Raw genomic sequence first — 21,555 nt, forward strand, 5'->3', positions numbered from 1 at the left:
ATAGCACCTGATTCAGTTATGCACAAGCCCAAAAAAAATTAAGTCCTCTGCTCTGTGCATCATCTTTGAGGCGAGCTTAAAGCATTTTCAACATTCATGTTGGAATCCATCATGGTTTGTGGATCATGTAGAGTCATTAGCTGTCTCAAACACAAGGCTTAAAAGCCCTTGCAGCTGGGATTCAACCACTGATCTCTTGTGCGTTCCTCAGAAAAAAATGAAGTTTGTACAATTAGATGAAATTACTTCTGAGTCCACGTCTTTGAAATGCTGCTCATCCACACTGCTCACTAAAGCAAACAAAAAACATTGAAACTCTTTGCGTGAATCAAACTTGTCATTTAAGACAACAGCAGCCTGAATATTTTAACAATATAACAATATTTTGTGTTTAAAGTGTGCTTTTTGAAAAGGTCAATATTTCTGTGAAATCCTGGTTTGAATATTTCTTCTGCTTGCTACAAAAAAATAAATTCATCTTTGAGCGTTTCCTTTTATAACTTGTAAGAATTTAACCAATTTAGTCGAGTAAGTATATTTTGTAAGTTTGTACAAGGCTGGTAGCCTTTTTTCTTAATAGGAAGAAGGGCAAACAGAGACGGGGAAGACATGAAACAAATAGCTCAGCTTCAGCTTAAACTCAGGCTGTAACTTTTATGCCCCAGTTTGACCTCTGAGCAGGTGGCATCCTTGTCAGCCAAATACATTTTAATTTGTACACCACCTTGAACACAGAATCCCCAAAGGAAAACATGATGGTGGCAGGATTATACAACGGGAATGATTTTCCTTAGGAAGAAAGCTGGTTTGAGCTAAAGTTCAGACTTGCATCCAATTAAGAATCTGTGGCAACCTTGAAAATCGATGTTCACATATGCACTTATCCTGATTTGCACTTGAACTTGAGCAATGTTGCAAAGTGGAAATATGACTCCAGATGTGCAAAAGTTGTAGAGATATATCCCAAACACATGCATCTTTAACTGCAGTCAAAGGTGGATTTAAGTACTATTGACCCAGACCAGCTGCAGGCAAAAGCATCCACCACTTTTCAGATTTTTATTCTCCAAGAGATATTTGGTTTCACTTCTAATTAAGAATTTTGTCCTACTTCGTTAGTGTCTAACATTAAATCTCTAAAATTATAAAAGTAATCCATTTTCATTTAGCTGGTAGACTTGTGAGATTTCAACCCTAATAAAACTGTCAGATCAGTTTTACTGATTAAATTCAAACAATTGTTCGTTTCCAGTGCCGTTATAATGCGGGTTTGTGTTACAAATGTTGATTTTTGAAGTCTTTAAAGAACTTCCTAACTTAAAATAACATTGATAATGAATACATGTCAGAGCAGAAATCAAGCATCAAAGCAGTTAAGTTTTAAGCCTACCTCACGTGGTTGTCGCAGAACTTGGTGCTTTGGGTCCGGTTGAGGATCACAGTCCGCGCAGTGGCGTCGACGGGATCCGCCTGGGAAGTGGTCCCGGACATCTCGTCATCCGCCTTGCGGTACCCGGCGGACGAGCCAGAGGGTCCTGCGCCGTTGGATTGATGGGAGAGAGGTGAGGCTGAGTGAGTCCGAGTGGGAGATGGAGAGACAGAGACAGGGGAAGGGTGGGAGAGACACACACACACACATATAGACGTGGAGACGTGGTTTTTACAGATCAACAGCGACCAATTACAACCAGAGGACGGCTACTGTGTGCTGAGGTCTGCTGAAGCGGTTCGGGTCGATTCGGTGACGTTTCCCGTCCCTCTGTAATTGTCTTTCATGTGCGTGCGCGCGCGCGCGCGTGTCCCAACGCCCACGGGGACCCCCCGCGTGTAATAATGGATATGCTGAGTGATGCACAAAGGCGAACAAACACTGCGGGTTAGTCTGCTTTTTATCAGCTGCTCATGTGGACACTGAGCGCACATGTAGACAGAGAAAATCCAGAAAAGTGACAGAGGAGGAAGAGGGGGATCCCACCCGCTCCTTCTTCTTCTTCCTCTCCTCCCCGCCCGCCTGGCTTTGTCATCTCGAAGCGTCGTGATCTCCGCTCATTCACCCCCGCATGCGCTTCAGCTTCGTGGATTTTATTCCCATAAAACACGGGAGCCCGTGCGTTTCTGCGAAGACGCAGGCGACAGCAGCAACCGGGTCTGGAAGCTACAGTTCACTCCGCTGCTGGAACAACGGCGAGCGTGCACTGGCGAGGGCAGCCGTTTCAGCTTTACCCGCCTCCCCGCGCTCCTCTTTCGGCTCGGCTGAACCTGAAGCTGCCGGTGAGATATAGCGAAGTATGCGCCTCCACGCTGGGACGCTGTACGGGCTTTATCTGGTGCGTTTGAGGCGAGCTCCTCCCTCCAACACGACGGCCCCGGCTGTTCACAAATGAAGCGGGGAAGCCATATGGAGCTCCTTCAGAGCTGCGGGGCTCAGCTTTTAAAGGGCCAGAAGCCTCGCATCGCCTTAAGGTTGTGTGGTTGGGCACAGATGGGATCAAATGACATGCGGCAGTCAGAAACCATCCATCAGAGATCACTTCATGTCGCTTTCTCTTTACTTTGATGCCACTGATACTTCCTGCAGGACACCGTTCCTCAAACTGTTCCCATCTTTAAAATAGAGTCTATTTATAATCATGGGATCAGATTCTCCTGTTGTTTGTTATAGGATCATGTCTGTAGGAAAGTCTGTGAGTGAAACCGTCAACAGGCTAATTGCATGAATAATTCAAAAAAGAATAAGCCCTGGCAGGGTTCTGCTTATTGAATTTCCAAAGTCCTGAAGTGCCATTTCTGCACCGCTGCAGTGCAACAGGAGATGCATTAGTCTGTCCCATCATCGATAACCAAAACTGGATTAAGTCCTTCGATTTCACTCAAGCAGGATATTCTGGGCATGAAGAGAAATAGTAAAAAAAAAAAAAAAGAAAAGGGCACAGATGTAAGTGTATAGATTAATCAGCTGGCTGCGATAGTATGTTTTGCAAAGGAAATCATGCACCTAGGACTTTTTCCATGTTTTACCGAACACCATCTAGAAACCTTAAACTTGATTTGTTTGATTGGGATTTCTGTGATTGAGCAACAAAAATAGTGCATGATTATGAAGTGGAAGGAAGGAATTCTGCACTTCACTTTGCTGGCCGGCATGGGGAAAAGTCAAGAGCTGTAAAAGTTTGCCGTAAGTCATAAGGGGACACAACAAACATGCAGAAGAAGCTGCTCTAGTCAAATAATAAAGTCTAGGTAAGGTGGAAATGTTGGGAGAAGCATCCTTTAGTGTTTCTCCCAAAACCTGAAAACTGATTATTACAGACTCTACCTTGCGTACTTTGCATTTGCCTGTCACTTTAAATGTCAATAAAACACATTGCAGTTTGTGTTCGCAAAACGACAAAATGTGAAAAAGTTCTAGAGGTATTAATGTTAATTGCACAACAAGCAAATTCTTTGAATGGACAAAACACATAATCTTGACATTTTTAGAATTAAAACACTTCTACCTACAGCCTTACAACGCCCTCCACTGCCAGAAAGGGTTTCTAAAAGGGCTTGGCAAGCCTGACATTCCCCCTTTTTGCTACAGCTCAGTGAGCTTTGAATCATTTTTTAACTCCCCTTCCATCCTCCTCGCTCTGCAGGGGGGCGTTGTAGACTTGGGTTCTTGTCCAGCCTTAATGTGGAATATTACCTTTGCTGTCCAGAAATTGAGCTGTTAGTGTGTCATGACAATCATGAGACTGTCACACAGCAAGTCTTAAATCAGAAGCCTCTTCAGATAAGCTGCAAAACTAACTTACCACGCATCATACGTAGCAACTCTTCAAAGATACTTACGTGATATGAGTTATTTTCTCCTTGAGAAAATAAGGTATTTTTGAAATGAATGGAAGACAAATGAACCTCTTTGTCACATCAAGTTTATACCCCAGGGGGGGAAAAAAGCAATGGATTATTAAATAAAAATTCTAATACATTTTGATCACCTTTTAAAAGTAGAAATCTTTGGTAAACACATCTTTACCAGGTGTGCCAATAACTATAGAGGGTGTTGTACATGCAGCATTTATTCTCTGCCATCACACAGGGAACCAGTATGAGGCAAAGAGCAAGGGTCAAAGTCTGTTAAAGCGAATTGATAATTGACAGCCTCTCTGCCTTTTCCTATATCTTTTCACATGACCTAATGAGAGATACACAAACTGAGACGTGAGTCACAATCACACCTCAGCACACTGTGCTGTAAACAACTCTTAAGGCAGCCGGCAAGGCAGCAGGCAATTCAACTGATTACAGTAAACATGAGGAGAAAAGTATAGAAAAAGGCCATCGTATTGATGTGATCAAGTTACAGCATTGTCTTTCAAGAATCCTTTGGAAATTGTAAATACACTATCCTTCATTTTCTATCCCCGATGGACTCCACCTTTCCAGAAAAGATCAATAAAGACTCTCTCCGCGCCACGCCTATAGCTCATTTCTGTGGAGATCAATGCTCCCACTACTCATCGCGGATGGAGTGGAGGCCGCAGATGCCTCTGTAGCTGCACTGATGCGCTGCCGATGAGTCAGCAGCAAACTCCAACAAAGCACAGCCCAGGTCAATTACACGCGACGCACCTGAGGCAGCCAAATTAGGAACCTCAGGTCTGATAACCTGCAGCCGGCGCAGGAAAGACTAGCCTGATCCCCACTCAACACTCTGATCTCATACCCAGAGAGTAAGATCCTGCCAGCTACCCATTTAGTTCAGCAGTCTTAAACTAAATTATTTGGAAACAAGCTTGTTTGATAACTCAATAAAGAACTTCTGAGTACTATACAATTTCTAATGTCTGTTTCATACAAACGGCACCTCAGATTGAGGCAAAAAGACTGCAATGTAATCCAGAAATGCAGACAAATAACTTAAGCACATGAAAAAAAAAAGACTTCAAATTTTTACAAACTCTAGAGTTCTCATGTGTCCTTTAACTTGGGTTGTTGCCAAAATTTCACCGTTAAAAAGCAGCCTGGGTCGCTGAATAATGCATGCACGGAGACTGCATAATTCATCTACATTTTCCAGTATGGCACAGCATATTGAATCCAGGGCACTACCGTGGTGCTGCTGCACTTGTGCTATCACTCCCAACAGCCACAACCAAACCATCTCACATCTGAGCTATACTTTAAATGGCAAAAAAAAAAAGCCACTTCACAGACAGTTAAACACTTAATCCAATGATGCAGTCCAGAGAAGAAATGAGCCGGAAGACATTAGCTGCTAATCATAACGACAGCTATGGCAGGGCTGCTGATACTATCCCCAGATGTTCAAGCTCTGCCACCACACATGCCACACTTAGGATAGGATTCTGGCTGAGTTCCTGTTTTTATTATCTGGGAAAAAAAAAAAAAACTTCAAAGAGAATTAGCTTCCACATGGATGCATGCATACCTATTTCACAGCAAGACTGGCAAATTTAGCAGGAAAAAAAGTCTTGTGGAGTCATTGTCTGTTAACATGAGAGTTGTTTTTAATCCAAAGACAGCGGCAAGCCTCACTGAAGTCTGCTCAGGCTGAACACTGAAGAAGTCCCATCCTCTAGGCCTGTCACGATCATTACATAATCAACATATCACATTCAGTTTAGCTTGGCCAGCTTGGAAAACACCAAAAACATTTCATCTGGGCATTTTTCACCACTAGTAATGTGCTCTTCTGTGATCGCAATGCACAATATGTTATAATCTTATGCATTAAATCAAACAAGACGCCCCTATCTGCCATCAAAGTGTCAACAATATGCCTCCATACAGTTCTGCACAGGAAAACATTACCTACAGAGCTCCGTCTGCCTGGGCGACCCTTATGTCCCATTGTGGCCCCGGCGCCTTGAGTCCTATTTCCAGCTCCTTGCTAACATGGTTGCCATCGGCCCCCGTGGGTCCATTTGCCACCGTACCGAAGTAGGAAGCAAAGGGAAGAAAGCCTCTTAGCGATGAAGTGAGCGAGCATGATAATCCTTTCTGTGTCTGCTCTGCAACTTCACCTGCTGTTAATCCATAACCTGGTAATCCTACAGGTGCGACACGCACCAGCAACATAAGTTCAGCGTGTCCAGGTAGATTGCCTTGCAAAAGTATTCACACCCCTTGATCTTATTAACGTTTGTCATGTTACAAGCACGAGCTTTATGTGATGGACCAACACAAGGTAGCTGATAACTGTGAAGAATATGGAATATAGGATTTTCATTTTCTATTTAAGAAAGAAATAAATGTAAAGAAAAAAATGGCATGCATTTGTAGTTGCCCCCCTCAAGCAACTGTTTGGGGGTCATCATTTGATGAAGTTTACAGCTCCAAATCTCTGGAGAATTATCTTTTTTGGCCATGTTAATTTGCACAATAGCTGCCCACCAACTCATGAAAACCATCCCCACGGCCTGATGGTGCCACTGCCACATCTGCACTACATTAGACAACTGGTCATTATTGCACACAACATTTTCCTTCTGCTTCACAATTATGCACTATCCTAATTCATAAAATAAATTGAAGCTTATTGCTGTAAAATGACCAAATGAGAAAAGGTTGCCAGGGCTGAGTACTTTTGCCACTCTGCGTGTCTACGCACCGTCAGACAACCACTTCCACCGCACAGATGTATTTTCACACAGAGACGAGAGAGTGCACGTTTTTATGCAAGAGGATATAAAATAGCCCATCATGCATCTACTCCTCTGCGCTTCTCTGCACCACATGCAGGCAGCACTTTTTATGTACTTCCTTCTATTCATGCATGCCGCGGTAATGCATGCATGTACTGATTTCTACAGCATGCATGTGCTAACATTTTTATTTTACCTCCATTTATCCATTTTCTCCACTAATGTTCGAAGTGCTTTCTACTGGCTACAAGCTCATGCAGTGAGAGAGTGAAGTGCTGTGCAGCATTCAACTTTTTATCACTTCAGGCCCCAAGGAGCTACAGTTACTCAAGATCCAGAGCAATGTTGCTTTACTTTCCAGCTGCAAATTACAGAGCCCGTCAGGTGGAGTGGGAGAAGAAAAAAAAAAGTTTTGACCATGACTTAACGGCTTGTGGCCATGACTTAACTTGTGGGCACATTTTCAAAACTCCTGGGCAGGGTTTAGTAACTTCTTGCTTCATTCATGGGCACAACTTAACTTCTGGGAACACTTTGTTTAATTTGTGGGAAAACTTTATAATAACATTAATTATTATCATGAATTATTATTAATTATCATCAAAAACTACAATAATGAACAAACATGATCTCATTTCATTTCAATCTGGGAATGAATTATAATCACTTCTTCAAACACTTGCAGTTAGGCATGGAATAATTCTTAGCAAGAGACACTTCATGTGGCTGCTTTTTTTCACTCCAATGTCACCAGACGAACTCCGCAGCAGATCAAAAATAAAGTATTTTTTAAAAATCCCATTTGTAGCTCATCAGGGTCAGAGGCTGGGGAAACACCTGCCCCTAGCTGCACATGCAACTTGGGTTTCTCATCATCCAGGTTGTTTTTTAGTAAACTCACTTTTGTCAAACCTGTCTGCGAGGCAAGCACGCATGGTAGCGTTGGCGCCCTGGTCTTGGTCCTGAAGTTCAGAAGCCTCCTGCCTAATGGTGGTCAACACTAACTGCTCTGTGGGCGCCATAAGAGGCCGCAGGAGAAGAAAACAACACACACAGGACAACAAGTCATTACACGCGCACAGCGTTTCTGAAAACAGAGTCTGCATTTCAAATTTACAATGACATGAGGTTCCATGTCTTCAAGTGGAAGTTGCTCAGATAAATTTCTTCTGGCCTGTGCACGAGTGCCCCCTTGTGGCCTACCAGTAGAAACACCTCATTTTAGTTTCTACTTCCGCTGTATCTCCCAAACGGGATCTACAGCCATCAAGGCAGCCATGACGACCAGTCATTATCTTTCCAAAACAGATGCCGGTTTCGCCGATATGCACGACTCGCATACACAAACAGAGGTACAAAATGGGGCCCTTTGTATGGGGCACCGTTTGTAAAGTTACACAGCAAAACATTCACAGCAATAATTTGCTTTATTTAGCCCCATCATTAAAAAAAGAAAAAAAAATGTGTTCATTATTCAGTCATATTTTGACCATGTTATTCATACACTTATAAATGTCAGAGTTCCAAGCTAAATAATTAATTTGGAGCTAAATTTTAGTTTGCAAACTAAATATTTAGTTCCCAAATAAATATTCAAGTTAAAGCTAACATTTTTAGCTTTCTAACTAAACATTTAATTCCAAAATAATTAACATTTAATTTTCGGACTAAATATTTAGCTTGCTAGCTATTTTGGTTGCTACCTAAATATTTAGCTCGTAACAAAATATTTAGATCCAAGCTAAATATTTAGCTGATATGCAAATTAGCGTGCCGTTAAGCGGAAGTGGAATATCAAAAGAAAAGTTGGGTTTGCTCGCCTCTATTACCCCATTGTTCAGTGGTTGCATTTGTCACCTTAGTTACGTTTTCTTTGTCATCGATTCTTTTTCCTTTCGACATTTCCACCGTGTCAGTTAAAAACATAGAATGTGGCGTTTTAATTGCCATGCAGACCTTTACTTATGGAACTACAGTTTCTTCATAAACATCCGCCACTGCGGTCTAGTCCGAACACTTCCGGTTCATAATCTATTCACTTTTTAGTTACTTTAGAGCGGCTATAAATAGATAATACACAAAGAATATATTGAATAATTGTTATATAAATAATTTTGTTTTAAGAGTGAACAAGCAGGAATTCTATCCGCTCTTAAAAATAGCTAAATAAACCAAATTAATGCTGCTAATTATTTTTAAGGTGTAACTACAAACGGCATCCCATTTTACAGCTATACACATTCAAATTTATCAAGCAGGAACAATTTTATCAGTTGTATTTTCTTAGGACCTATTTTAGATATCTATAAACTTTAAAAGTAATACGATCTGTTTGTGAATATTGTGAGCAAATATGACAGGCTGACAGTGGACGTCATCGCCTGTAGCAGCTCACTAATTGGAGCAAATTACCAAGAGATCAGGTTCCAAGAGATTAAAGTAAAGGCAACGTGAAGAGCATACTGTGCTGGAGTGCTTCTCACATGTTGCATTGATGTCCTAAAACGTGATTACTCTATGCTATACCTGCATGGCAGTAAAGTAAATTATGTCTGCAAATGTATAAACATAAATTACTTTTAAAGTAGGTTTAACTAAAATATTATTTGAGGAGATAGGATTTATATTATGTATAGTAGAAACATTAATCTTGTGTTAGACCTACAACATTCATTTTAAAATAAAGATGTATTAGGAAGTGTGTTTTTTAAACAAAAAAATCTGGTTTCACATTAGTCATAGGGCAATAATAAGTTTATAAAAATGTACCTTTTAAGACTCAGAAGATCCAGAAAACTTCCGCCTAAAGTCCTCATGGCCCAGATTACACACTCACAATCTGCCCTGCTTTTTATTTCTGGAGGCTTCAGGAACAATACAGCCACTCGTAAAAACAAAGACCCCTGACACTATGTGCTTTTTAAAACACCAAAATGGGACAAATATTCTTCTTTGGTAGATCAATCCATTTAAATAACCCTTTGTCACACATAAAACCATCTGCTGCAGCCTCATATATGAGTACCTCTTTCTCATCTCCAGCTTTTCTTGAGGAAAAAGATAATATATTTATGGGTAAAAAAGCAGCAGATCTTTAAAAGGACATTTATGTAAATTAACCTGATTGTTTCTTGGCATGATCCTATTGGAGCTTAAACTGATCATTTAACCAAAACTGGCAAGGCTGTAGTAAAGGAAGCACCTGTTTAGGACTCCCAAACCAGCAGGGGGCTCCCAAGAGCATTAGAATTGTTTACAAATGTGATTTTTATTACAAAATCAAGTGTTTTGTTGTTAATAGATTACATTTTAAAGGTAACCAGACCTGTTTTAAACCCCAGAAGACAAAATGCAGAAAACTGTTAATGTCAGCAAAAATTTCAATTCTTCCAAAGAACAAGATTGAGATCAAGGTGAATTATATCCAATGTACTCAGTCCTTAAGTTCTAAACTCTGAAGTCCAAAGCAGAATTACTTTAAGTAATAAAAAAATAACTACATATTTTAAGCTAATAGACCTTATTCAAAGTGAACAGAGCTGGCCCAAGTTTGTGCCTTTTGTAGAGTTTTAACAGGAGGAGGCCCTCTTCTTGTTAAGCCCATTAAGTCAAGTTTATTTTTTGCATAGAACATTTTCAGCAACAAAACAGTTCAATCTGCCCAGTTGCCAGTATTTTAATACAGATATTTTTAGGGGATAAAGAAAAAAGCAAATTTATCTGTTTTTCAGCCTAAAGGCAAACACAGACAACTATTAACTATTAATTATTCATTGAGATAACTTTTGTCAACCACATTGGTTGAAATAAAAGTGACAAACAAAAAAAAAGATTAAACTGGTAGCATAAAGTTGTGACTATGTAAACAAAACTGCATTACATTTTTTTTTAAATTTAATGTATAAATATAAAATGAAGATTCCTTTGGGGCTGTCCTGATGGTTTGGGAGACTACAAGTGAAGGCTTTGGCCAGCTCTAGAAAACCAATGTAAATCAGATTCAGGCGACATACAGTCCACCAATATCATATTCAGATAATACTTTCCAGTAGCAAAGCACAATAATGGTTTTTGTTGTCTGATACAGAAATATTTGAAAATAGGTGTACTGTACTTATATTGAGCTTTTTTTCATCATAAATACCACTTATAGCTATTTTACACTGAGTCATATTGGCCCAGTCACACACAAACACAACATCCGCATACTCACACACACAGATCATGAGGCAACTTAAGTGAAGGAAGTTGGAATCAAACCCACAGCTGCTCCCCATGTCCTCCGTATGCCTGTGTGTGTGTTGACTCCAGCCGCAGAACACACCTTGTAAATCTCCCACAAATTCTTGAATGGCAGTTACTTCACAGTACTCTCAAAGCAGTGATTATTCCCCGTTGCTTGTGTTTTTCCAACACACTTTTTCCTTCCACTAAACTTTCCATAAATATGCTTTTCTACTACACTTTGTAAACAGTCAGCCCTTTCAGCAATTAGCTTTTGTTACTTAAACCTTCCTCTTGTTTTTTTTTTTTCTCTAATTATTGTGAAAGGCAAAAAAGCATACATGCGTTACAAATGTACTGGCCTTATGTAATTTTCACATACTGTAAACTGAATTTTGGGGGGTTTCATTAACATTAATATTCTTAAAATGCATTTTTTTTATTTGACAAGAGAAATAAATTAACTTTTCGATCAGATGGTAATTTATTGGGATGCACCTGTAGATGATGGCCTGCCGGGGCAGCTCGGTGCGCTCCTCGGACGGTCACGTGGTTTTTAAATCGGGTTTTATTGGATTGGTGCTGCAGGTGCTTGGCCTGGACTGTCTGGCCCAGGCGATGTACAGATATTTTACTATGAGGCGCTCTAAAAATAAGAGTCCATTCATGCATCCAAGTGGGTGGAATGCAATAATCCAATGCTACAGATTTATGTAATACCGTAATTATGTCATGAATCAGTTAATTCAGTACCTGAATGAGCGATGAGGTTACCACTCTAGATATTTTTATCCCAAAGTTTTGGACGGTGTCATAGCATCATTAGTGATTCCCTTGATGAAAAATATCAGGGTTACACAATAAATCCATCACCTGCAGACTAATTGCCCTTGAATTCCCATCCGGAGGCAAAAAAATTAATAACAGGGATTTGGGGATACTGCAAGTCACCCCCATGTGCATGCCGCAGTCCGGAGTTATTATGCCAGGCACATACCAAAACCACCCGAGTCCAAACAGGACGGGACAGGCCGCTGAATGCCCGGCAGTGACAGGCCGAATCTAATGAGATAAGCACTTTACAATGACAGGTCGCAGTGTGAGCGGCGGGATGAACCCTGATTGGTCAGCCATTTAAAATAGGTGAACTGGGTTATTTAACTCACCTCCCTCGCTGTGGATCTTCTTGCCTCTCCGGTTGAAATACATCTTGCTGTGGGAGAATGACAATCGGTGTGGCAGGGACCAGGACGAGGAGGAGGCCGGAGCGGTAACATGCTCACGGCTCACCGACAGAGCCGAGAGGAGCCGCTCCGGGACCGGGCAGAGTCCGCCTCACCTGCCGCTGATCCTCCTGCTGCTGGAGCTGCTGGGCGATCATCGCTTCGCTGCTGCTGCTGAACCGCGGAGGCTACGATGAAGGGGGCAGATCCGAACAGCGTTCATTTCACATATGTAATGTCGCGCCGCATCCGGTGGATTCTTTCAAAATAAATCACAAAACTAATAAGGTTCCTGTTTGAGTTGATCTAAAAAGATCCTTTCTGCACACAGCAATCAGCATCTTCAACCGCTCTTTGAAGAAGCTAGGATATTTTGATTTATATTTCATTTTCCTTTAAGATTATAATTTATTTTCTAATTGAACTGAACAGACACTTGAGACTGGCCTGGAGGCTCACCTTCCAAGAGACAATCACCCTCAACATGCAGTCAGAGCTACAATAGAACGGTTTAATCAAAGCATATATGTCTTAAAAGGATGGGTGTCATTTTATAGCACAATCAAGTAACTGTTACCTTCAGTTGTTATAAAAAAAATTCTTAACCGACTTAAAAAATTACTTTGCATTTTGATGCTTTGAAATTGGGTCTCTGTCTCTTTAAGAAGCTCCTACTCCAACTTCAGCACATATTTAAAGGCTTAATGTTTCTCATTAAGCCTTTACCAACAGAATCAGGGGCCTAAATACAAATACACTTCTTGGATTTTTATTTCTAAAGAAAAAAAGAATAATTGAACAATTAAGACACTACTGTGTGTTGGTCTATCACAAAAACACAATTACGTTTTCAGTTGCAAAGTGAAAATAAGTTCAAGGGGTACCAATACTTGTGCGAGTACCCCAACAAAGCATTTTGAAGGAGAGAAGACAACCAGTGTCTGATTTCTTTTTCATACTATATTCATCATAGCCATTTTATTTACTCTCATGACAAAGCAAAATATATCAGTTCATATTCCAAAGGCTGATTTTTCCATCATATTAAATAGGAACAGAATAAATATTCACTTCTGAACCCTTTGCCCAGACCAACCCTACTACGTGGCCACACATTGAATAGAAGAGTTCTTATAGAACCAGCTTCAAACAGACACCAGGCCTTTTTTTATACACACAAACACACAGGCAAACAAACCATACACTCTTCCACACATTCCTACACACGGTACTGCAACAATCCTGCAGTTTAGTTAGGGACACAGAAACTGCAGAGATGCAGTTAACTGGTGTGTACTGCAGCTGTTATGTATAAAGTGACAGAAACAAATGTACTGGGTGGGTTAGCTCTTAATCCATTTCTTTTACACAAAAAGGCTATTCTGTGCATGTAATGGGGAAAAAAAAATAGATTAAAAAAATACATCAGGTTACACACCAAGTCAGATGCTATATGAGGAATTTTGAGTTAGCTGGACAAACTGTACACACTGCAGAATAATCTTATTTCCACATCTTCCCAGTCTGTTCTCTGTATGTGGACTGGCAACAGAAACAATGAAGACACTGATTGAAGAGTTTGTCTTGGAGTGGAAAAGACAACCAGAGACAACAAAGTTAATGTCCAACAAGTCAATATTTTCCTCTCTCAATATTGCACAACGTATGCGGACCAGTCCGAATCCCTGATTATCAAAAGAGCCTGTTTTACTGGAACTGTGGCGACAAATCTTTAAACGGTTTTAATTCAAAGTGACTGCTTTTAATGGATGACTGCTGGATCTCTGTATTGCATTTTAACTGTAAGGCTTAAATTAATACGAGCACAGAATGAATGTATTTCCTAAGTGAATACAAAACTTGTTTAACCCTCTCAAATTTCACATATTTTAAGAAACTTTAAAATGGACTCTTTAGGCTTTAAAATAGAAAACAAAAACAACAATAAAACAAAAACAAATGTCCTTCTTCCATTCTGAGCAGTTGGGATGTTAGCCTTGTATCTCTTCAAGAACCTGATAAGCAGTGCAGCCCTATTTACAGCTCATACTGATTAAACCAAACCTACAAGTGTGTTGTATGGTCAGTTATAAAAAAAAAACTAAAAAAAAGGAAAAAAGAAGGTCACGCATGTCAGACATAAAAGTGTTAGAGTCAGACTATTCAACAGTCGCTACAGGAGCTCCTAAAGCATAAAAGCCGTGTACTGACAGACTTCTGAAGCCCGATGAAACAAGTAGCAACTAAGGTCACAGGAGGAGCTAAATGACTTGCTCAAAACGTAGCATCTAAAAAAATAAAGTTTCTTTTTTTAATTCTCTGGATTTATAGTTTCTTTCCTGTTTTGCACACTTTTGGTTCCACCTTTTTTTTTAAACTCAACGGATGTCTTCAAAGAAACTAAGCGGTGAAAGCGATATGTACACGCTAAGCCCACTTGGGTTTGCTCAGTCTCAGCCAGCCGTAAGCAGCAGAGGGTGGGGTCAGTCGTGATGCGCTGCGAGGATTGGCTGCCTGCAGATGGGGCAGGTGTTGTTTTCGGAGAGCCAGCGGTCGATGCAGTGAACGTGGAACTCATGGGAGCAGGGCAAGCGCCTCAGCTTGTTGCCTTGAGTGTATTCGTTGATGCACACGCTGCAGGCGCGACCCATCTCGCCTTCGAGGCTGGCCTGACCGTATGTACGCGTGGATAGATTGTCGATCTGCTCTTTGGTCAGGCCTCGGGGATGCTCGTCGTCTTCGTCGTCGTTGAGTAAAAAGAAGTGTGCCAACCTCAGGATGGGCAGGGTGCCGTTTTCAACCAAGTTGTTGGTGTCTCGGCTGTTTGCCCGTCCGTCTACGGAGCTAACTACTCCGCCTCCGAATCTGGCCTGCCCAATCTGCTCATCCTCGCTCCTCACCTGGCCCTCCAGCCCCGGAACGACCTCATCTGTCCCAACCTGGCCAGGCTCATTCTCATTTAAATGTAAACGACTGCTGCTGCTATTTGTGGCGCCAACGTCAGCATGGCTGGGCGCGACGCTTTCCGAACTCGCCTCCGTCTCCATCAGCGAGCTGAGTTCCCCAAATCCAGTCATAATCTGACGCAAGATGGAGCGCAGGGCGGTGGAGTTGGGTTCTCCGAGGCCAGTCTCGCTGATGCGCCTCAACGGAATCCGGATGGTGCTGACGTAGGTGCGGATCCCGGCTCGCTCCGAGCGGGAGATGGTGCGTCGGAACCCGCCGCTGTCGCTTTCGAACGTGACCGTGTTCTCGGCGACCCGTGCGCGGGATCGAGTTCTGCTGGCGATGCTGTCCCGGTCCCTGTTCTCGCCGGGCCGGATCCTCCTCACCTGCAAGTCCAGCATGATTGTTGGATGGCGTCTGACTGCCGAGCTTCCTGCGCCCGCTGCGGGCAACTCGCTTGCACGCTCTACCGTTTCCACGGCGGACTCCAGCACAGCGTCGGGTTCGGACACAATTCCCCCGGTCTCCATGGATACAGAGGTCGTGACACCGCTCGGCTCACCGGTTTGGATCATAGACCCATTTGGGCTGCTACCAGTTGGTGGGAGGGTGCTGACACTAGGCGTTCTGTTCAAAGGGGATCGACTTCTCCTCGATGCGCGAGAAGCAACTCCGCCCCCTGCCGCAGCTCTGCGCGCTCGGCCACGTGATCGAGTCCTGCTGCTGCGTGATTCATGTCCCGCAGCTTGGGGTTGTGAGTCGCCCTGTGGCGACACCCGAGGACAGTCTAGAGCAGCAGGCACTTCATTACGCCTGTGCTCTGCCTCTACATTCAGGACATGATGCTGCGATGGTGCGCTTTGATCAACGGGAGGGCTAGGGACAGTAGGAGAAGGTGCTGATGAGTGCAAAGTAGAAGCCCGCCTCTGGTTGGTGACTGGGACTATCTCTGCAGGAGGAAGCGTGGCGGAGCTCACAGACAGAGCGGTGGTACTGCTGCGTGTGCGCCGGGTCTCGATCCTTCTTATGGCCGGGCGTGGGGAGGGGTAAGGCGCAGGCCTCGGAGTGGCTGAAGGCCGAGAGCTGGAGAGGGGGGAAGCGGTGCGGGCGGAGGTGTTGAGAGGAGTCACCGGGAGTTCTGGGGCATCCACAGAGTTCACAGTTTCAATATGCTCTCCCGGCTCGGGCTGATCGTGGTTGATGTTGATCTCAAGGCTGAAACGAAACTCCCCGCTGTTGGGATTGGTCCGGCTGACAGCCCTCCATGTCTGGTTCCCACTCTGGCCGCTTCGAGTCGCGTTACCGGTGCGCCTGAACGTGTTCAGCCACTCCAGTAACGAATCTCCATTAGAAGAATCTGCTCCAGCTTCTGTAGTCCCTATAAGTAAAATAATGAAAGCCAGACTTAGTAAGTTAATATGCAACACACTAAAGAAGATGCTGTGTCAATAACAGTATATACACATAAAACAATTACTTATGATGTCAGGTGAATGAATAAACTGTATTTTTCTGATTTAATCTGAGCTATAATGTTCTGGGTCTATTTCTTTAAAGCCACACAATGCAGCCTAGCATTCGACATCTTTTATTGGGATTTTATGTGGCAAACCAACATCATTCTGAAAAAAATACAAAATAAAGAAAAGCCCTGAAAAGTATGACCCATTTTTCGATTTAAGCCCCTATACATTGATGCTCTTAACCCTTGTGCAGATGGGGTCAAGACCCCATGAGTCTAGACCCCATCTAGACTCATGGGGTCTAGATAACTCATGGGGTCTTCAAGACCCCATGAATTTCTTACTGTTCGTAGATCGGCAGGGTCACACTGACCCCGCGTACGCCGTTACGACAGTTTTTTTTTGTGTGGTTTAAAGAACTGACAGTCTGAGAGTGGAAACCCCCCACTCCACCGCTCCCTGAGCGTCGCACTAAGATCGTGGGAAAGTTAAATAAGATCCAATCAACTGCCTCGAAAAATGTGGAATTAACTTGCCAAAAATGTGGAATTGACTTGCCAAAAATGTGGAATTAACTTGCCAAAGTTACAACCGCAACAAATATTCTATTGTGCACAAGCCAAATTTTGGCTTGATAGAATCCCTTCCCCACTTCTTACCTGCCCCTCCTCTTCCTCCAGCCCCTCTCTCCTCTCCTGCGCTGCTACTGCTCTGCTGTTCTCCAGAATCAGCAGTCTGCGATCGCTGCTCAGCGTGGGGTTGAGATGACACCCGCTCTTTGGCTCCATCCAGGCGCTGACGGAGCTCCTCTGCAGTCACCTCCCCTATAAAAAATGGTAGGTATGAACATGAAGGCTATTACAGCATAAATTGTACAGAATCTAATATGTCGGAATGCCACAAGTGTCAAAAATTCTCAAGCAATTCTACTTGATTTCATTTTGGGTCTTTATTTGCTAAATTATTCGTACATTCAACACCTTTAGCCAAGATTTAACATTTTGAGAACCAAAAACCTCTTGACCACTTGGGTAAAGGGTTGGGGGTTAGAATAAACATACTTAGTCCATTAAGAGTTAATCAAAGTGTATCCTACCAGGAGTGCCCAGCAGATTACCATCTCTCATCAGGCGGTACTCTTCTTCACTCAGTTCATTAATAAAGTTGTAGTACGCCTCCTCCCGTCGAAGACGCTCAGCCTGCCTCCGCCGTTCACTTCCCCCACCAGGAGGGTCCATCACCACCAAAAATGCTGCAAGGGCAGATGGGTTTGACTCTCATTCACACATGGAATCACAGCATTATACAAATGGACAAACAGTTCTCTTCAAAATAATAGTGTGTTGCAAGTACATTAGGAACATGTATACTCTACTCAGAAAGCAAACTATGAAAATAAAACGTTTAAAATGTACCATTACTTTGCAGAAAAGCCTGCATATTCTCATTTATTGTGCGAGTCAAAAGATCATTAATCATAATATTTAGTTGTACAACCACTCTGAGAACTGCTTCATGTCTCTGTTGTATGGAATGGACAAACATCTCGCACCTGTGAGCAGGTATTCCAGCCCAAGGTACTACATGCCTCCACTTCTGTGTTTCATGGTGTTGCCTTGGAAGCAGCACGTTTAAAATTTGGTTTGGCACTCCATAATATTTTTCATGTTGGTCTTGTTGGAACTAAGATGCTGCTCCCTTACCCATTTCAGTGGCATTTCTTTCTTTTTTTTTTGGCAACATTGAAATATATTGAGGTATTCAAATTGAATACCTCATTGTAGAATAGAGGCCTGGCATCATAGTTTGAGAAACATTCCTAAATAATGATGCCAACCAACATATAACAGTCTGGGCATCATTTCATAAACTGTCTGGTCCAATAGAGGAAGGTTTACTTTATCAGTTTATAAATCCATTTCTCTCTCAACTGAAACTGTTGAGCACCTGAAACTGTTGGTGGGAGCACCCTCTCACCAACTGGTAGTAATGGAGAGAAACCTAGCACAGTTGAAAAGCTGTGTTACGTTTTCAACACAAACCCTTCAATTACACATGCCATGTTGAGATACACTCTTCTACCAAAAACAGAAATTGCTCTGGTCAGTGATATCAGACTTCCCTTATTTTCAAATGGTGTGATATTCCAGAGTGATGTACAGGGATACAAATCCAAAAGCTGTTTCAATCTACTGTGGTCAAATAAACAAACATCATGTTCAAGTAAATATGCATTTACATTGGTATAAAGCAATGTTTCTCAACCTTTCTCATATCCTGCTGTGCTGCAAGCCTTAGGTGTTTCCCTGCGTTCACACACCTGATTTGAATAAATGGGTGATTAACAGGATTCTGTAGGACTTTATAACCTGCTGAAGAAGTGATGCAATCAATTAGATTAGGTGTAAAGCAACCCAAATGTTTAGCCGAAACACTCTTTCAAGGCTCTACTAAAGGCAATCAACGAAGTCCACACCATCGATACGGCATTAAAAGGTTAGGATTATGTGATGGGTAAGGCTCGGACGTCCGTGCCAACACCCTGAAGGTAAGGGCAGTAAAGCTATCCTAATCTGACAAGTGGATCGAGGATGGATTTATTAACAAATATAATAACGACGTATCTCTCAAAGGGGAAAACTTATTGTGATTACAGTAAAATCTGCCGAAAACCCAAGAAGACAGCAGCTAATACAGCAGAAAGACTGGCGTTGTCGTTACAGCCAACAACCAATCACTATCCCAGTTTCCATGAGTGACACCCCAGGCATCCAATCAGTGCTCTGCAAAGGCGGATCATTGGAGGCTAAACGGAGTTTTCCTCCATGTAAACGCAGAGCAGCAAAGGAAAGACAAAGAATCCCCTCAGCACTTTTGACTCAGACTAAATAACATGTTTGCACTTGGTGATGAAATTCTGCTACAGACGAAACGCAATAGTTACCTTTGTAGATGTTTCAAGCCGGTAAAGAGTCATTTAAATGCGCAACGCCTCGGTGTTAACTGAGCCCTAGCGTATTAGCATAGCCAGTGAGTAGCAATCAGTCGACACCACAGCAAACTGCCACAAAAGCTCAACATTACGCTCATGACAAACAATTTTATGAAACAGATAACATATATGAAGCCTGGCACTTGCTTAGATCATACATCAGCAACTGGTGACGGCGATAATTAAGCGATTAAAGTACCTGACAAAGCAGCTGTAATATGGACGGTTCTCTCAGCTCTCTCCTCTCTCAAACCAAGATGGGACCAGTGGTCCAAATTCTAATGCTATCCGGGGAAAAACAACGTCAGTCGTTCGCTAGTTCCTATGAAACGTAACACACTTTTTGTTTCCTAATAAGCGAGAAAATAATACAAAATTTGCTTGTAATATTTTTTTCCATCGACATAATGAGATCAAAAATTTAATTGGATCTTTAAGAGATTAAAAAAACACTATTTAATGTTGACCTAATAAGCTACTTTACAGATTTTTCTTTGAAATCAGCCAGACTCGCGTGGAATATACTTGTACTAAATCGAAAAAGTATGATTTAACAGTCTGAAAGAAAGGAGCCTAGTTGTAAAATATATGTGTTAAATCTTTAGTAGCAAAGGGCATGAAAAACATAATTTATAGCCTGGTAAAATGAATATGTGAAATCAAAAATACATTCATAGAGGAAATTTGTTTGATTTTGCTATAATTTCTTATTCATTCAAAATACAATTTATTCCTCCAATGAGCTTCCAATAGCTTGAAAGATCATTGGACCCAAGCTCACGTATATTATAACTCCTTAAGTAAGAGTGCTGCAGAATTTGTCCAAAACAGCTAAATGCTGCTTGTCCACAATAGTGTTTAGTAAAGTCAGCTGATCATATTTATTCTATAACCTCCCAAATACAAATGAAGCAGGGTTTTTTTCCCCCCCCCAATATGCTTCTTAAAAACATTGAATTAAATGAAATCCAGAACTTGAAATCTATGCTTCATTACCCAGCTGTATTTTTATTATCACAATACATATACTTTGGAGAAAAAATACACCGTCTGGTACTATCTATAAATGTTATTGTCATGTTTGTTTGTTTTTCTTTTCTTTGACAGTATTTTTCCACAGGACTGTTCTGTAGCTGAATTGAACTATTCTACCACCTTCCCTGCTTCTACTGAAGAAAAAAGCCTACCCACAGCATGTTGCTGCCACCACCAATATTCAAAGTGGTGATTTTGTTGAAAAAGATGTTAGTCTTCCACTGAATGTCGAATTTATATCGATTACTATGAAATATCCTGAATATTTTAAACATATCTCTATAACTGCTATGTATTGTTAGGACTGGAAAAAGCATTACCAAAAATTTCAAATAAGCGCTATGACTACTGGAAACAAGATGTACTCAATATATGTAATAAATAATAAAACTAATTTGATTTTTTGTTGATAGCTTGAGGTGCATTTACAATGCAACAATGTGAAAATATAAAAATTGGTTTTGGCATTTAAAAGTATGAGCTTCTCTGTCCATTTTCCCATATTCTTTCTCCACCGCATAATGATGTGTCATTCATGGCCGAGCCTACTTTAGATGCCAGCTCCTTTTACATTTTTTTTTTCCATTGTGTTGTTGGAACACGCATTCAAGCTGTACTATTGACAGATTCTGCGTGCTCCAGTGTGTGCCATCTAAGAATAAATAGCAGGTTAAAATTAATACAGCTAGAAATATGTTTATGATTATTTGAACAAAAAGCATTTTGTTAGAATCAATGGAGAAGCTGTAAGAAACTGATTGAGCTGTGTTTTTATAAGCACAAATTATCAGAGGACTACTTTTTATAAGAGTGGCTGTACATAAGCCACTCTTCTCTACGGCAAGAGTCGCTTCTTGCCGTAGATAATGTGTACATAAACACACACTGCTTAATCATAAAAGCATGTCTTATTCCTAAATGCTAAAGATACAATATTCCTCAAGTATACAAGTACCTAATCTTCATGGTACTTTTTATGTTTAATGTGAAAGTCCAGCACAAAGTATGCCATAACTTTTCTT

General features: G+C 41.6%; 2 protein-coding genes and 1 long non-coding RNA gene across 7 annotated transcripts in view; 1 reads left to right on the forward strand and 2 right to left on the reverse strand.

Moving 5' to 3' along the window:
- The window catches only part of atp8a2 (ATPase phospholipid transporting 8A2), a 62,388-nt gene extending 50,033 nt beyond the window's left edge, over positions 1–12,355 (reverse strand). The window contains exons 1-2 of one of the 4 annotated variants that reach the window (XM_088001237.1): positions 12,041–12,353; positions 1,391–1,535 (exon numbers count right to left, since the gene is read on the reverse strand). In XM_088001237.1, coding sequence (XP_087857363.1) covers positions 1,391–1,535; positions 12,041–12,083 — 188 coding nt within the window. In that variant the 5' untranslated portion in view covers positions 12,084–12,353. Of the gene's footprint in view, positions 1–1,390; positions 1,536–12,040 lie in introns of all 4 variants that reach the window. The other 3 variants (XM_088001236.1, XM_014975377.2, XM_088001238.1) reach the window with 3 other exon arrangements.
- LOC148153387 (uncharacterized) lies at positions 1,426–21,007 on the forward strand. Of its 2 annotated transcripts, none has more exons than XR_015761575.1 (3): positions 1,426–1,562; positions 17,187–17,342; positions 20,606–21,007. It is a non-coding gene; the product is annotated as an uncharacterized LOC148153387 (long non-coding RNA). The 2 variants fall into 2 exon arrangements; XR_015761576.1 differs by lacking the exon at positions 20,606–21,007 and adding an exon at positions 17,606–17,920.
- rnf6 (ring finger protein (C3H2C3 type) 6) lies at positions 13,043–17,744 on the reverse strand. The gene is made up of 3 exons (XM_014975425.2): positions 17,603–17,744; positions 17,166–17,330; positions 13,043–16,421 (listed from the first exon to the last, which is right to left on the reverse strand). The coding sequence occupies exons 1-3, from the start codon at positions 17,742–17,744 to the stop codon at positions 14,581–14,583; spliced, it is 2,148 nt and encodes a 715-aa protein (XP_014830911.2). The 3' UTR covers positions 13,043–14,580.
- Positions 21,008–21,555: the final 548 nt, after the last annotated feature.

The sequence above is a fragment of the Poecilia mexicana genome, unplaced genomic scaffold (genome assembly GCF_051168715.1).
Source record: "Poecilia mexicana isolate PSO_F unplaced genomic scaffold, ASM5116871v1 scaffold_20, whole genome shotgun sequence".
In the NCBI taxonomy this organism is placed as follows: Eukaryota; Metazoa; Chordata; class Actinopteri; order Cyprinodontiformes; family Poeciliidae; genus Poecilia; species Poecilia mexicana.